This window comes from Marmota marmota, unplaced genomic scaffold (genome assembly GCF_001458135.2).
Source record: "Marmota marmota marmota unplaced genomic scaffold, marMar, whole genome shotgun sequence".
Taxonomy (NCBI): Eukaryota; Metazoa; Chordata; class Mammalia; order Rodentia; family Sciuridae; genus Marmota; species Marmota marmota.
Genome location: NW_025999842.1, coordinates 5152480 through 5170158, shown reverse-complemented (window position 1 = coordinate 5170158; position 17679 = coordinate 5152480). Strand labels below are relative to the sequence as shown.

The 17679-nt window shown below is 31.9% G+C and overlaps 1 protein-coding gene across 4 annotated transcripts in view; it reads left to right on the top strand.

Annotated features, from left to right (window-relative positions):
- Ibtk (inhibitor of Bruton tyrosine kinase) overlaps nucleotides 1–17679 on the top strand; it is a 77611-nt gene that overhangs the window by 13568 nt on the left and 46364 nt on the right. For 2 of the 4 annotated variants that reach the window (XM_048802066.1, XM_048802027.1), the window contains exons 5-16: nucleotides 3635–3745; nucleotides 4871–5041; nucleotides 6971–7088; nucleotides 7178–7358; nucleotides 9349–9472; nucleotides 11247–11424; nucleotides 13167–13341; nucleotides 13868–13939; nucleotides 14522–15121; nucleotides 15954–16040; nucleotides 17054–17136; nucleotides 17222–17259. In XM_048802066.1, coding sequence (XP_048658023.1) covers nucleotides 3635–3745; nucleotides 4871–5041; nucleotides 6971–7088; nucleotides 7178–7358; nucleotides 9349–9472; nucleotides 11247–11424; nucleotides 13167–13341; nucleotides 13868–13939; nucleotides 14522–15121; nucleotides 15954–16040; nucleotides 17054–17136; nucleotides 17222–17259 — 1938 coding nt within the window. The remainder of the gene's footprint in view (nucleotides 1–3634; nucleotides 3746–4870; nucleotides 5042–6970; nucleotides 7089–7177; nucleotides 7359–9348; nucleotides 9473–11246; nucleotides 11425–13166; nucleotides 13342–13867; nucleotides 13940–14521; nucleotides 15122–15953; nucleotides 16041–17053; nucleotides 17137–17221; nucleotides 17260–17679) is intronic. The other 2 variants (XM_015498966.2, XM_048802160.1) reach the window with 1 other exon arrangement.

Genomic DNA, 17679 nt, shown 5'->3' with positions numbered 1-17679 from the left:
TATTTAAACTGTGAAAAATTATTCCCAAGTATGAGATGTTTGTGCAAGGAGTGTTAGAAATTAGAAGCTGCTAATGAGTTTAATTTTAAGAAAGTAGAACTTCTGTTAATTTTCTAGTGTTTGTTCACATTTAACAAAAATTAGAATTTTTCAAGTTACTTTTTAAGTGACTTTGTTGACGTTTAGTGTTATTTTTGATAACAGATAAGTTTCTATGTGAGTAATGGTACAAGTTTAGTTGATATAATTGTAAAGTTTTGTTTTTGGTCTTATGTCCTTCTGCTGGATGATACATTCTACTTTCATAGATTCTGCTACTGTTAGCATACTCTCTTTCTCTATAACATTGTACATGTATTTGTGTGTGTGTATGTATAATTTATACCTTTAGCCTCAGCCTTTTTCTTGGGCTTCATTTTAATTGTACTTTGGGCAGCAATTTAAGGTGTTTAAATTTAATGTCTGAAATCTTATTTTGGCCACTCTTAAAACTTTCTCTACTTAATTTGCTTTAATATTTATTTTTTAGCTGTAGATGGACACAGTATCTTTGTTTTATTTTTTTATATGGTGCTAAGGATTGAACCCAAGTGCCTCATGCATGCAAGGCAAGCACTCTACCTATCACTGCACTACAACCCCAGCCCCTCTACTTAATTTTTAATGGTGTAAATTTCAGTTTTTAAATTCTACAGATTTTATCTCAGAACATATCTATACAGTTCATCTCTGTCTTATGCACTGGTTTTGTCAGCTTTGTTATTTTAACAAACTACTTGAGATGATCAACTTAAAAAGAGAAAAAAATTATTTTGATTCATAATTGTAGAGGTTCCAGTTCATGGCCACTTGGCCCTGTTGCGTTTGGGCCTGTGATGAGGTAGCATAGCATGGTGGGGACTGTGTCGTGGAGAAAGCAGCTTACCTCACAGTGGCTGGGAAGCAAAGAGAAAAAAGAGAAAGCTAGAGAGAGGACCTATAGTCCCCCTTTGAAGACATGCCCTCAGTGACCTAAAACCTCCCACTATGCCCTAGCTGTTAAAGGTTTCTGCTACCTTCCAGTAGCACCTAGCTGAGGACCAATTCTTTAAATACATGAACCGAGCTGCCAGGCCTTTTCTAAGCTCATTCTTGGATAGTGACAACAATGTCCAGACTTGACTCTTTAACCTCATTCATTTTCATCTTCTGTTAATATCTTTTTAAAAATTATTATCTTTAAGAAACAGAGCTAATTATGTTTTTATCTGTTAATTCATCTTTGAATAAAATCTAAACTCTGTGGCTTGGAATGTAAGGCCTTTTAAAATCTTTTTTTTTTTAAATTCTAATTTGTTATATATGACAGCAGCCTTGTTTAATTTTCCTAAACTATCATGTTGGCTCATTCCCAGTACTTTCTAGTTGTTTTTTATGCATTTTGATATTCTTAAAATGACTTGTCTCAAATTAGGAGCTTGTTTTTTATTAATGTGTTACTGACACATTGGAACTTTTACCTGATGTTCATGTCTCATACAAATATTTAATTCATGGTTTGAGATTGAACTCTGTTTTTAAAACTACTTTGAGCTGGGTGCAATGGCACAGGCCTATAATCCCAGTTAAGGCAGAAGGATTACAAATTTGAGGCTAGCCTCAATAATTTAGTGAGGCTCTCAGCAACTTAGTGACACTGTCTCAAAATAAAAAATATAAAGGGCTGGGGATGTGGCTCAGTGATAAGCACCCCATGTTCAATCCTTAGTACCCCATCCCCTAAAAAAAATTGTGTGTGTGTGTGTGTGTGTGTGAAGAGAGAGAGAGAGAGGAACTACTTTTTCTTTTTAGTACTAGGGATTGAAACCAGAGTTGCTTTACCACTAAGCCATATTCCAGCCCTTTTTTAAATTTTGTTTTTTATTTTGAGACAAGATCTTCCTAAGTTGCTTGCTAAGTTTTTGCAGCTGGCTTCAAACTTGTGATCCTCCTATCTCAGCCTCCTGAGACCCTGGGACTACATACCTGTACCTCTACTCTAGTCGAACTGCTATGACTGTTATTTGCCTGATTTGCCTAGGAAAGATTTGGTTTTTGATTGTTTTCCTAGTGTAATTTGTTAATATCATTACCTTTCATTCTTAAAAATATTTGGATGACAAATTATATGAATTATATCTTTAGGGCTCTGTAGAACACTACAGAGTTTACAGTTTACAGTTACAGCAGGAGTTTCTGCCCTAATGCAATCCAGAACCTTGAGCTCTGGACTATATATGTATGTGTATGTGTGTGTGTGTGTATATATATATATATATATATATATACACACACACACACACACACACATATATATATACACACACACACTATATATGTATATGTATGTATATATAATATATTTGTATTTTAGAAATTAAAGTGAAAAGCCATGCTTAGTAATTTTCTTTAAAAATTACGATGTTTTAAAGTTGGAGGACTTAAATTTTCTGGTATCAATGGTGTTTTAATAGAAGTCAGAAGTTGTATAATGGCCTTCTAGTATAAATTTAAACAAAATATTTTATTTCTTGACTCAAAATTATCTTTCCTCTACAAATTTTAACTTTAAAAAAAATACAAGTTTGTACTTTAGACTCTTTTTTAAAGATATTTGTGGTACAGCTAGATGAGATAATGACCTGTGTATCACCTTTAATTGACAGGCATGTTATGTTTATATAACTTTGTGAGTGGCCTAAGGATATGAAAATACAGTTCAGCTTATAATTTTCTTATTTTCCAAAGGACTTTGACTTTCTGGAAAATTATGTTGAACTTTCTTTATTTCTTACTCATTTTTTAATATCTGAAGAAGTATAAATACAAATATTTTTAAAAAGAATAATAAAAGATATTTAAAATAATATATTAAGGTAGAATGAATACAATAAAAATAGAATTAGAAAAATATAGCCTGGAAGTTAGGTATGGAATTATACACACATTTGCTGTTGGTTTCCTATTACTGCTTTCTGATGATATAGTTCAGTCATTTCAGTGTCCTTGATTTCTGGAATATGTGAATGAGTAAGTGTGTTTTAGGAACAGGAAGGATATTGGGAATCAGGCAGATAAGGAAAAAGAAAGTGGGAAAGAGAGAAAAACTTAAAAGTAAATATAAATTATTTTAAGCCACATAATATTAAAGATACATTAGATAATATTAGAAATACGAAAAGGATGTACTTAGCCCATTGTTATTTAAAAAATACTCTTTAGACATTTCTACTACTTTTATTAATAATGTATATGATTATTTGTTAATCTTTATGCTTTGTATTGCACTCTGTTCATTTCTTGCTATTTGGTATTTCATGAAATTAGAAAACAAAGAGCCATTATGTTTTGTAATCGAAGACTTAAAAGTTAACATTTTTCTTCTGTAGATAATGCATAACTGAATTGTCTTCTATGTTCTTTTTTCAGTGTCATCATTTTTAGATAATTTAAAGTAAAGCATATTTTTTATTTATTATAGAAAATTTTAAGTGGAATTGTATGACTCCCCCATATCCATCATCCAGCTTAAACAATAGCAATATTCTATGTGTTTTGTAAAATAGAGGATATTGTATTCATAGAAGATCAATAATGTTCTTTTGTTTTTCCTTAGGTGGTGCTTTGTAAATTTCATTCAGTGTTTCTGTCTCAGAAAGGGCAGGTTTATACCTGTGGTCATGGTCCTGGAGGGCGTTTAGGCCATGGAGATGAACAGACTTGCTTGGTAATTGAAATGTCATTATACAGTTCAGGTAGCTTCAGTAAAACTTTGACAAATTGGAAGTTTCAGTTAACTCAATTTCCACCCCCCCCCAACCACACTGGGAAAATAATATACCAATTGATAATAAGTTCTAAATAAATCAGTATTATCATCTTACATAAAATGAAGATAACAATTCCTGTATTCATGGAGCTATTGTGAAACTTAAAAGAAATACTAATAGATGAAAAAATAATAATGACTGGAAGCAATAAATTATCTCCTCCCAAACAGAAGTTATCATTAATCTTTCTCTCCTTCTTAAAGCATCCTTTGATAGATAATGAATATACTAATAGTCCTCTTAAAAAAAATTCCTAAAAATAACCGAGTGAGCTAATTTTTTGATAGGTAGTAAGTTTCTTCCAATTAGCACCAAGTTTCAGTAGCAAAAAATAAAATTTTGTGATTATAAAATGAAAACTTTTCAACTGTCAGTATTTCATTAGAAATATAAAATAAATAAAACCTATTCTGTTCCAGATAGTGTTTTACATTAGTCTGCCTTCATAGTTCAACCCTGGTAATGATCATAAAGCTTATTTAGATACTCTTCTGATTCGATATTTGCTATATTTCCTTTGATACTTTTGTTTTATATCTAAATACTTAAGTTAAACATTGTATACTAGGAACTAACTGATTAAAAATTTGATTAAGATCAAATAGCTAGTGAGTTGCAGAAGATTTGAACCCAGTGCAGATAAAACTCTGAAGGAGCATGATACTGTATGGTTGGTTACTCACTGAAGGGAAGCATTGATTCTTTTATTTTGTTTTTTTCTTTATATAATTCCATTGATTACTTCCCTTTATTCATACGAAACAAATCTGTACTTTGTATTTGGTAAGAACTTAGAAATAATTTATTGAATTGAATTATTTTTTTGAAATTTCTTGTTCAGCTTATGTATTTTGCTCATAAACCAATGACCATATAATTTTAAATTAATCTGCCCGTTGCTGAAATTTAAAGTTTACTTATGTTAGATACAGTCATGTCAGTTATAACATTTTGGATAAAGTATCATCAGATTCTTTTGTATTTTCATATAAATGGTTTAAATAATAAAATTTATTTTATAGGTTCCCAGGCTTGTGGAAGGACTGAGTGGTCATAATTGTTCCCAAGTGGCAGCTGCTAATGATCACACTGTTGTATTAACTGAAGATGGATGTGTTTATACATTTGGTCTAAATATTTTTCATCAATTAGGAATTGTTCCTCCACCTTCCAGTTGTAATGTACCCAGACAGGTAAACTTCTCTTTTTTAAACAATAAGGTGACATTTGCTTTTTTGCTACAAAACCTACATGGACATTAAGGTGTGATGTATTGACAGAGCAACTTTTTTTTTTTTTTTTTAATTTTACTTATTTAACTTCATCTTCAGTGTTGTATGTGTATCCTGTTAAGGAGAAATTGAGTAGTGCTGGTATGTGTATGTTTGTGCATGTGTGTGTGTGTGTGTGTATATTCTCCCATCAAAAAGAAATTAAGCATTATGCAAACCTGCATTTGTTTGGAACAAGAAAGAAAGCACTAGGGAAATCAAGCACTTGATAGATTAGCTACCAAACTATAGATTCAACCTTTAAGTATTCATAAGCAGAGGATGAACTAGATTTTGGGCTTATTTGTTCATTTTTGTTCCTTGTGAGGTTTTTTTTTTTTTTTTTTTTTTTTGGTGTGTGTGTTAGTATTGGGAATTGAACCCAGCCTCTCACATATTAGGCATGTGCTCTGCCCAGTGAGCTACACCCTCATCCCTAGATTTTTTAGGTTTGAAACTTCAAACAATTTTTAGGTCTTCTTTAAGAAAAGAAGAGGAAATTTATCAGTACAACTTGGGCCTGTACAAGCGAGGCACTAAATAACCTAATTTACCAGCTATATTAAGTCACAACTGGTAAGGTGATGTTATGAAATGTGGGTCCATAACCCACCATGTTTTGTTCCACTTTTCCAATTCTGTCTGTACAACCGTTGCCAGAAGATGCCCTTTCCTCACTTTTAACAACCTGGCATATAGAATTGGGACTAGTGCTCTAAATTAATATTAGAATCATCACCTATAACAAGTGTGTTTTCAGCTCATACAATTTTGCATTTTAATGTTAAAATTCTTCAGCAATTTTCTTGATTTAAAATTCCTACTACACATACATGTTTTATTAACTATTTGAATCCAACACCTTCCTATTCTGGATGACTAGTGAATTAATAAGAATTATTTCAAAATATTTGGGAGTAGTCTTCAATTTTTCTCTAACTGGGATCTGTGGATATTTAATCATTTCATAGACTTCTCTAGGAATGGCAAATAAATTTTACTCCCATTTTTCTTATTGTATATGACTTGGAGCTGTGAGTTGATACACATGTGGAGTATTCTCAACTGGGAGCAGTTTTGATTCCTGAGGCTGTTTGGCAGTGTCTGGAGACTTTTAGTTATTAGAACAAGAGTGTGGCTGGGTGTGGTGGTGCACGCCTGTAATCCCAGCAGCTGGGGAGACTGAGGCAGGAGGATTGAGAGTTCAAAGCCAGCCTCAGCAAAAGCAAGGTCCTACGCAACTCAGTGAGATCCTGTCTCTTAAAAAAAAAAAAAAGGGGGGGCTTGGTTGACCACTTGAGTGCTCCAGAGTTTAATCCCTGGTCCCTCCACCAAAAAAAAAAAAAAAAAAAAGGAGTGTATGTACATAAACTATACACACTAGTGAGTGGAGTCTGGGGATGCTTCTAACCATCTTATAGTACACTAGATGATTCCTCTTAACAAGGAATCATCTGGCCCAAAACGTCAGTAGTGCTACTGTTGAAAATGACTCTGTAAATGTCAAATTAAAAAGTACCATTCTTTTTGCTAATGCCTATTTGCATATTGCTAATTAGAAAAAAATAAATAGGCAAAAGTTTACTGATTTGGTTTTTAAACCATGTCAATTTTTTTGTGTTAAATCTGCTTAGTGAAAGTGCTGCATGAGAATATCTTGTGTTCTGGGAAAGGTTTGGGTCTCAGTACAAGTGCTAAGATCTATTAGCAGTAATTGCCATTAGCACTTGTGAGGGTGATAGCAGCAAGTATGCCATGTATATTTGCTAACCTGGTCTACTGGGTCTTTGAAAAAATTGTAGTAGATCATAGATATATATAAAATGCAGTCTTATTTGTCTTTTTGAACAGATGCAGGCAAAATATCTTAAGGGAAGGACTATCATTGGTGTAGCAGCAGGCAGATTTCATACAGTGCTGTGGACTAGAGAAGCTGTTTATACCATGGGACTAAATGGTGGACAACTAGGTAAGAAATATTTCTTGACAATTACTAAAAAATCAGTGGGGGCTTAAAACAGATAATTTATGATTTGTTTATTTGTATAATTTTTTTAGGATGTTTACTAGATCCCAATGGAGAAAAGTATGTAACTGTTCCTCGTCAAGTCTCTGCCCTTCATCATAAGGATATCACTCTGTCTTTGGTTGCTGCAAGTGATGGAGCCACAGTTTGTGTTACTACCAGGGGAGATATTTACCTACTTGCAGACTATCAGTGCAAAAAGCTGGCGTCTAAGTATGTGTAGAAGAAACAAATCTTTAAGTTTCATATTAACTGTTCCAGCAAGTATGGAATGTCCACTTTATATTGTGCTCTGTAAATGTTAAGTGAAAAATTGAGAGGAAAGTCAGGAAGTTTTGCCTTTGATGATCTTTGTATTTTGACAAGGATCCAGTGACTATATGTAAAATATTTTTGTAAGTTGTAAAACAATATTTATAAGTTATATTTAACATGTTTAAATATGACTTATAATTTTTTTTCTTTTTTAATGCATCTGGTGCACAGAACTAGATTAATGATAATTCTTGGCTTGTGCCACTATTATCATTGGTTTATCTGTAGCCTTTTATATCTTATTAATTTATATATTTTTAAAAAATAATTAATGTATACCATAAATCTTTTATCCATGCTCAGTGTTTTATCTAATTGATATATATTTTATTATTTGTATTTGTAACTTGTTATGTTTTAGTAATAAGCAGTAAACTAGCAGTCGGTTAGAAAACAAAAAGTTAAAATAGAGAATCACAATGTTTTTAGCAAGGATACTTTTACCAGTTGGAGTTTTCTTTAGTTTATAAACCACACTCATAATGTTTTACCTGTGATTTTTTTTTTTCATTTTGAATGATGGAAGGAGCAACTGCTTAAAAATAACTGTGAAGTAATGTAAATGCAGAATCCTGTACTTACATATTTCAGTCTCTTGTAGTTGATTAATGCATATCTGATTTGATAGCATTGTGCTGCTGCTTGTATTCATTGTGTCATTCCAAAGTATACAACTCTTATGGAAAATATTTTTCAGACTAATATTTTATTAATTTAGATAATATTTTATTATATTGTACAATTATAGAAAGAAATACAAGTACAGAATTAATTTTTGCACCAATGCAACAGATTCTTGGGAAAATATAGTTCAACTAATGGAAGCAGTTGTGGGCAAGAATTCTAGAGAACCATCTAAGTTTTAAGGCAATTAGGGACTTAAATTTAAATGCAACAAAATATACTTTGTTCATGTAAAGAGGTGGTAACTTAAACAGATACCATACTTGAAATTAACTCATGATCAGAAAATGCCAAGCATCAGTTTGTCATAATTTATCTTCTCTATATAATAATTAGAAAGTTACTTTTGACATTAATTGTAGGTCATAGTTCATTAATAGAAACATGAAAAAATGAACAAATGTGTTTCTTTAAATTGACTAGGTTGTTTTATTCCTGCCATGAGGTGATATAAGTTAGTATTTTTAGTTAACATTTATAAAATTGCCCTTGTACCATTAAATTACATACATATATCCAAGTTTTCACTATGACAGTTCTTTTGTTGTAGATTATTAGGACATAGTAATTTTGGAAATATTTTTTTTTTAATGCAGGTAAACTATTTGAAAGGGAAAATAGTCATTGGGATAGCAGAAGGTAGTTTTCACAATGATGCTGTGCACATCAGATATACAGATATAGTGAAGTGTGTGGCAAATGTATAAATTTTTAATTAGCAATAGCGATGAGTTCCTATTTTAAGATTGACCATATTTAAAATTAATCATGTCTCATTTTGAACTTTTTTGGTTTTTGCAGAGCTGGGGATTAAATTTAGAGCCTAGAACATGCTAGACTGTACCACTGAACCATATCCCCAGCCACTAATTTTGAATTTTACATATTTTTCTATTCAAATGGTTATACGTATAGGAGATTGTAGCCTTACTTAAACTCTAAATGAATGTATGCATTAGCAAGTGGGGTTTAGGTATTGAATGTGTATGTGAGTAGAGGCTTTGAGAGGGAAGAACTTGCCTTACGAAAGTCAACCACCAACTTAAAGAAAGGAGAGACTGGTGATTCCAGAGACCAGATCATTTTACTTCATCTTTCATAATAATTGCCTATTAATTATTATCTGATTAGTTATATCTTTAAAGTTAATCATGTTTACTTTAGAGAATATATTAATTGAGGAATTTTTTTCTTTTCCATCCAGACAACTAAACTTGAAAAAGGTTCTTGTGTCTGGGGGTTGTATGGAATATAAGGTTGATCCTGAACATTTGAAAGAAAATGGGGGTCAAAAAATCTGCATTCTTGCAATGGATGGAGCTGGAAGGGTGAGTGTATTTATGTAAAAGCTCATTTGACAGGCATAGGAGATCTAACAGTGTGAGAATGTTTTACCATTTCTGTGATGATTTCTGTTGACTTTCTTACTTATTTTTGACATCTGATACTATGTAATATAAGCTAGTATTTCAGAGGAAGTATGACAACATTTAATCTAATGTTCATAGTATTACAGTGTCAAACTATAAATTAAAATTCCATTTATTGTTCTTAAAATGAACATAAAGAATTTTGATGAATTATTAGGTATGCACACTGAGTATTGATAAGTGGTGTCGGATTGCATAGCTAAGGGATGTCATGTAACTACTCTTAAAAAGTAAAGACTCAGCAGCCAATATTGCAAATTTGGTGCATAATTGGAAAATTTTCCCTCAGATTTAGTGTTATACAAATGTTCACATTATATAAATGCACAGATTATAACTATTCACATTATGTATGTAAAAGCTAGTATATTTTCAGATCATTATATATGAAGAATCTTACCCCTTAGTTTTAATTTTACTTCCCTGTACAAATATAGCTGTACATTTATCTAATAAGATGGTTAATTTGAAATATATTTTCAATTTGTATGTTTAAATGTATACTTAAATATGCATTGATATTTGTATACCATATATAATATTTTAAATTTATAATAAAACTTAGAAGTGTTTAAATTAAAAATTACATTTAAAAAGAAATGCATTGGTAACACTGAAAAAATTATAGACTTTGGCCAAAAAATTCATAGTTTTCTGTCTTTTTTGCTTATGAAGTAAAAAATAGGAATGTTTTCTGTCTAAAAAGTGCTGTAAAATTAGACATTTTGGAAATTGAAGAATTAATCATAAATCTCTATGTCTGGTTCATTATCGGTATAAATTACTGTCATTGATAATTCTATAGATTTTTCATGAAAGTAGCATGTATGATCTTGGTGGTTACTGTTTGTGCTTTAGTTTTTAAAATTTGATGATGAGGGAATTAGTCTCAAAAATCAGCAGTTTTAATTTTTCAAATGAAAGCATACATGGAATGCCAGTATAGAAACAGATACAAGAATTGCTTCCCTGCATAAAGCTGGATTAGGAAACCTAATAAACTACCTTTCCTTATTCTCTCTGTCTCTTAGCGATTGTCCCAGATTCACTTCTCAGGACCACTGGGTTTTGCCAGGACCATTTGAAACCATTGAACTCTTGATGATTTTTTTCTCTCTCGAGATTGTGTTTGAGTTACTTGTCTGAGTTAAGCACACATCTACTTTCTTTTTTTTTTTTTTTGAGAGTTTACTTTGGATTTTCATAGGGTGATTTTCAATCTTGCAAATAGATAGCTATAGTAAACCTGAAATTCAGGTTTTAAGATTTTGTTTTTCTATAGCATTGTACCAAATCTATTTGTCCCCAATAAGTAATACTGAAAATTTTTTTTTTTTTTTTTTTTTTTTGGTGGTTCTGAGGATTGAACCCAGAGTCTTGTACATGTGAGGCAAGTACTCTACCAATTGAGCTATATTCTCAACCCCAAATTATTTCTTATTAAGAGGAGTGTCTTTGAAGTAATTTTTAATGCTTCATGTTTGCTTAATGTATTTTCCTGAAAGTTCTTTCAAATCAGCTTGATTTTTGTAGTATTTATTCTGTAGAAAAATGAGCATTAAAACATACTATTTAGAGCTTTTATTTTGACAGTATTGTTCCTTGACTTCAGATTTCACTTGTTCAGCTGCTGTGTTGCTTTATATTCTGATGTGATTTGGTTTTATTTTAGGTATTTTGCTGGAGATCAGTCAATAGTTCTCTGAAGCAGTGTCGATGGGCCTATCCACGCCAGGTCTTCATTTCTGATATTGCTTTAAATAGAAATGAAATTCTGTTTGTCACACAGGATGGGGAAGGATTTAGAGGGAAATGGTTTGAAGAAAAAAGAAAGAGTTCTGAAAAGAAAGGTTAGTTCACATATGTGGACAGCACATTAAAGTCCCTTTCAGTTAACTTAACAATATTATTAGGTTTTACCTTTAGTCATTTATGCAATATCTTTGTGATTTGTTTCTTAATGCTTGTCTCCTATTGGACTGTAAGTTCAGTGATGACAAGGGGGCACATTCCACTGTACCTTTAGCATTTGTCCTATTTCCTGGAACATTGTAGTTCCTCATTAAGTCATCTGTTGAATGAATAATTTAGTTATTAAATGCTAAAAATATATGTAATAAACATTTTAATTTTGGATAATTTATTATTTTTTGTATTTTATTTATTTATAGATTATTCAAATCTGGTAACATTTAAAGTATATTTACTGTGTGCTAGAGACAGGGAGAAGTTTTTTTGTTGTTGTTATCAGGGATTGTACCCAGTGGGCTTAAACACTGAGCCACATCCCCAGCCCTTTTTGTATTTCATTTTGAGACAAGGCCTCACTAAGTTGCTTAGGGCCTCGCTAAATTGCTGAGACTGACTTTGAACTTGCAATGCTCCTGGCTTCAGCCTCCTGAGCAACTGGGATTACAGGTGTGTGGAACTGCTCCTGGCCAGAGAAGTTTTCATGATGTGAAAATATGAATCCCTGTTCTCAGGGACTCCTAAGTTTATATATACATGATTCTGAGATTGATGCTCATAGGCACGTAAGTTTCTTAAGAACCTAGAAATTGGTGGTGGGGGAACAAGTGTTAGAGAAAGACTAGTAGAGCTTCCCTAAGACAGAAATAGAGGGAATTTGAGAGAGTAACTAGAACACAGGTTTCACTTGTAAATACTGAAAATTCTTAGATTTGTGTCTTAGGCAATGTTTAGTAATTGAATTCATGGTCTCATGATCCCATGTCTGGTTTTTAGTTTTAGTAAATGGTTATTTTCAACACCCCATATTCTCTGTCTGGCACATCTAATGAGTTACTGAATTTTGTTTCTTCTATCTCAGATGCTTTTGAAATCTTTTTACTTTTCTGTACATCAATTGCTACCAACTCAGTCTATATCATTTATTCATTTTTTGGAATGTAAAGTAATACAGATTCTTTATTCTTGTGTACTTTAAAAATTCTTCACATTTTAGCTAGAGTCATTTCTTCATATGCAGATTTCATGACTCTTGTGGAAGCACTATATAGTTTGCTTTCATAGTTTTGATTTGACCTGTAGTGGTACATTCTTGTTTAATGTCTTTCTAGATTGTGTACTTACTGAGGGTAGGGATGTTTCTTTCTTGATCACTAAAGTATCCCTACAGGTCGACACATGATCACTGTATTACAGTAGTACAGTATAGTCATTTAGGTATTTGCTGAATAAATGCAAGAAAAAGAAAAAAGAAAGGAAATAAGTAGACAGATTATGAAGACAGTAAGTTTATATAGTTTAAATGTAGGTTGAAGAGTTTTAAAAACTAAAATATTACATTAGCCTTTTAGAAAGAATTTTGGTTACAATATGAAGGATGTTTTTGCTCAAAGAAATGAAATCATGACCAATTAAGAATTGATTCACTAAAAATTCTTTGTAATACAACAAATATTTAATGTAAAATGTTGTGTTGAAGAGGGTATGTAATGCTTCAAAATAATAAATATAAAAGATATTCCATATTTTTTCCAATTGTTTTTCTATTCCTTTTACTCCTAAATCATTTTAATAATTCCTGTAAAGCTTTGATTAATTGTAGCATATTATTTTTTTTTGGCAGACGTTTTATCAAACCTACATAATCCCTCATCAGATGGGTCTTATGCTTCTGATACAAATAGTGTGTATGAAAGAATTCGACTTGAGAAACTTTCTTTTGCTCATAGAGCTGTTAGTGTCAGCACAGACCCAAGTGGATGCAACTTTGCAATCCTGCAGTCAGATCCTAAAACAAGGTATACTTGTAATTATTAAATTTCATTTTTAGAAGGAATGATGACTGGGTTTTCTTTTGTTTTCAGTAGTTCCTAGTACACATTTGAGTGCTGTTGCCAAGTCCTGTAGAGACCTTAAGACAAACATGTTACCAGGATAATCCAAAGGTGGAATTTGTTAATACTAGATAGGAATGATTAGTGTTCCCTTTAGTTTGTAACCTAATGCCTATTGAAAATATTGAAGATATATATACATGCACATGTATAATTTGTTTTTAGTACTTTATGCTGTGTTCTTGAATTCTCAAATTCTGAGAAATGTATTATAAATATTTCTTAGCAGTTTGTGAAAATCTCTGACCCTTGCATATGATGGGAATTGACAAAAAGAAGAGGTGGAGTAGAAACATCTATAGCATAGAATCCCACTGCAAATTTCCTACATCACATTAATAGACAGATAGGTTAAGATAAGAACCAAGGGTGTTGTTGAACAAAGAAGTAGTCTTGGCAGTAGGGTGACCATCCATTCTGGTTTGCTCAGGTCTGTCCTAGTTTTAGCAGTGAAAGTCTCATCTCCTGGGAAACCCTTCAGTCAAATCAGGAAAGTTAAAGGGTAAATTGGGAATGTGTGATTACATTGATGTAGTTCTGAAAGAACCAGTATTACAAATTGTTTGTGTATCTTAATATTTATTTTGACTTGAGTGTGTAACATATTTTTTGATTTGGGACTTAAAGTGTTCACTCAGTCCTTGGTTTGTGTTTCTTCACTTGTAAAATAAGATATTTGAAAGAGGAAAAATTGAGAAAATACTCTTTACTCATTTTTGAATGTTTTTAGTTATGTCTAGTAATTTAAAAACTTTATGTGAAACATCCATTTGAATTTACATTGCTTAGCATTTCATTGTAGCAACAGGGAATATTGCTTTCAAAGGAAAACTTAATTCTTGTTGTTTTAGTATGAGAGAAAAATACAAATAGAAAAAGGAACAGAAAGAATTAAGATTGATACAATTTCTAAGACTTTGTGGTATTTTTATATTTGAGGACTACCAAATTAAGAAAAAATCTAAATAAATAAAATTTTCTAAGTTTAATAAATAACGTCATTTGATTTTCAAAGGAATCAACCAGGGATGCTTTTTTCTCCCAATTTTCTTTAAAGTAAAAAATATTTTTGTTCTACTTCTAGCCTTTATGAAATTCCAGCTGTGTGCTCATCATCCTTTTCTGAAGAATTTGGCAAACTGTTGAGGGAAGCAGATGAAATGGACAACATTCACGATGTAACATTTCAAGTTGGCAACAGAATCTTTCCTGCACATAAATATATTTTGGCAGTGCGTTCTGACTTTTTTCAGAAATTGTTTCTTTCAGATGGTACCACTTCAGAATTTTCAGATGTTTACCAGAAAGATGAAGATTCTGCAGGATGCCCTCTCTTTGTGATAGAGAAAGTTCATCCTGAGTTGTTTGAGTACCTTTTACAATTCATATATACAGAAACTTGTGACTTTTTAACTCATGGCTTCAAACCACGAATACCCTTAAACAGAAAACCAGAAGAATATCAGGGTACTCTGAGTTCTCATATGAATAAAATGAATTGCCATGAAGATGATAATCAGAAGACAGCATTTGAAGTTTATAAAAGTAATCAAGCTCATAGAATTAGTGAAAGGCAGAAGAGCAAACCTAAATCTAAAAAAGGAAAAAGTGCCGGGGAAGATGATCCTGTAAGAATGTTGCAAAATGTTGCAAAGAAATTTGGCCTCAGTAATCTGAGTAGTAGGTATGACTCCTTAATATCTGTCTTGGACCTGAATTCTCCTGTTTAAATATTTTTACCTTTTCTTTTTTTGTTTTCTTATCCCCACTGCTCCCACTCCTTTTTTGGGAGAGGTTCATTGATGTGTTCTGTTTTCTGGTAGAGACATCTCTGGGGGACTCCCTGGTTTGAACATTAAAGGGTAGGAAGGCTATTAGAGGATTTCTGCCCATTGTGGTATGGCTCTCTAATAGGGATCTACAGTGACAAGCAATGTGGTGTGCTAGAAAGATCTTGGGAATTAGAAAGACTCATGAAATTATGCTCCTTAGTTTACTATTACTGGATTGCTGGCTGGGGCATATTTAATAGTTTGCTTGTAACTCATGTTCTCAATATATAGTAGGGATAATATTCACCTCATGTTATTGGCAAAGTTTTGTTGTATAGCATATGTAAAGTGCCTGAAACAGTATCTGTCACATTATAAATCAGATTCTTTGTTATTCTCTATTTTAAGACCTTTTTGTTACTTACAAAAGAATAACATTAATTGAGGATTGTGAGAAGGGGAGGAGTGTATATAATATTTCTATTTAACAATGCTGAAGGACTTTGTGCTATATCTTTGATTTGCTATTTTCAATAATGGTATTGAATATATTTTTAATTCTAATTAAAATCAAAGAAAAATTAATTATTCTTAAATATTATAATGGGGTTTGTTAGATACTTTTCTAAATGATGATATGATTATGTTCAGATATGAACTAAATTGTTTGATTTTTGTATGTTTGTCTTTTAATCTTGGTAGTGGAGTGTATCCACTTGTTGATTTTTTTTCTTTTCTTGATAGGTTAGATGAAGTCAGATTTGAAAATGAAAAAATTAATGTTATTGCTAAGAAAACTGGTAATAAACTGAAACTGAATCAGAAAAAATGGTAAGTTAGATAATGAAGATAAACTTTCATGTCTGGATTTTGGTGTACAAATGTAGAAATCAAAGATCTTAGGTAGATATCCTCTTACCTTTTCTAGTCTTCATTTTTGGAAATTTTAGAGAGCTATTGAGTTAATGGATAAAACATTAACTGCTCAATAAGACATTGAAGGAGTTCACTCTTGCTGATGTGAATTTAGAAATTTTTTTTTCTTGCTTGAATTTTATATCTTATTGTTAGTAGTATTTGATTTAGTCCTAAAAACCAAATTGCATATTTCCATCATTATGATGACTATTTCCTTTAGTATACTTTTTTCCATGAATAAATATGCTACTCTAAGTATATTTATTATCAAAAGTTTCATTTTAAGTATTTGTAGGTGAAAAGTTTTGGAGAAAAAGAAACTGTGTAGGTGTCCGGACTCTGCTTGGCACAAAATAGGTACAAGTAATTGAATTAAAGAACTTTAAACATGGAGTTGCTTTAACTCTTGTTAATACTTTACGTGGAAATAAAAAAGTAAAACCAGGAGAAAGTCTTTTTTGAATATTTATTTGTGCTCAGTTTTCTTTTCAAATGTTATCTTTTTATTAAGACTTAATTGTTTTCCCTGAGGTGGAGGGAGATGAAGTACGTTATTTATATGTATATCCACAAGATTTTTATTCTCTGCCACCTTTATCTAAAACAAAATATAAAGTTAAGTCAAATCCTTTGATATATTTTATTTGCTTAATAATGTAAAGAAATCACTCTTGCTTCAATAAACATTTTTTTTTTTTTCTTTTGGTACCAGGGTTTAAACTTAGGGGCACTCAACTGCTGAACCACATCCCCAGCCCTATTTTGTATTTTATTAGAGACAGAGTCTCACTGAGTTGTTTTGTGCCTTGCTTTTTGCTGAGGCTGGCTTTAACTCGAAATTCTCCTGTCTCCGCCTCCCGAGCTGCTGGGATTATAGGTATGTGCCACACCCAGCTTCAATAAACATTTTTATTTTTATTTTGCAGTTCATTTCTGTGTGATGTGACCATGAAATCAGTGGATGGAAAGGAATTTCCTTGTCATAAATGTGTTCTTTGTGCTAGACTTGGTAGGTATATTTTTTGTTAACTGCTGATTTATTTGTTTTAGTCTTGTTTCACTATTCTTATTACATCAAACTTTTTCCCTTTCAGAATATTTTCATAGTATGCTGAGCAGCTCGTGGATTGAGGTAAGATTTAAATAGAAAGCACCTAGGCAAATAACTAAAATTCTTTTTTTTTTAATTTTTTTTATTTTTTAATTTTTTATTGTTGGCTGTTCAAAACATTACATAGTTCTAGATATATCATATTTCACACTTTGATTCAAGTGGGTTATGAGCTCCCATTTTTACCCCATATACAGATTGCAGAATCACATCAGTTACACATCCATTGATTTACATATTGCCATACTAGTGTCTGTTGTGTTCTGCTGCCTTTCCTATCCTCTACTATCCCCCCTCCCCTCCCCTCCCCTCTTCTCTCTCTGCCCCCTCTACTGACATTCATTTGTCCCCCTTGTATTATTTTTCCCTTTCCCCTCACTTCCTCTTGTATGTACTTTTGTATAACTCTGAGGGTCTCCTTCCATTTCCATGCAATTTCCC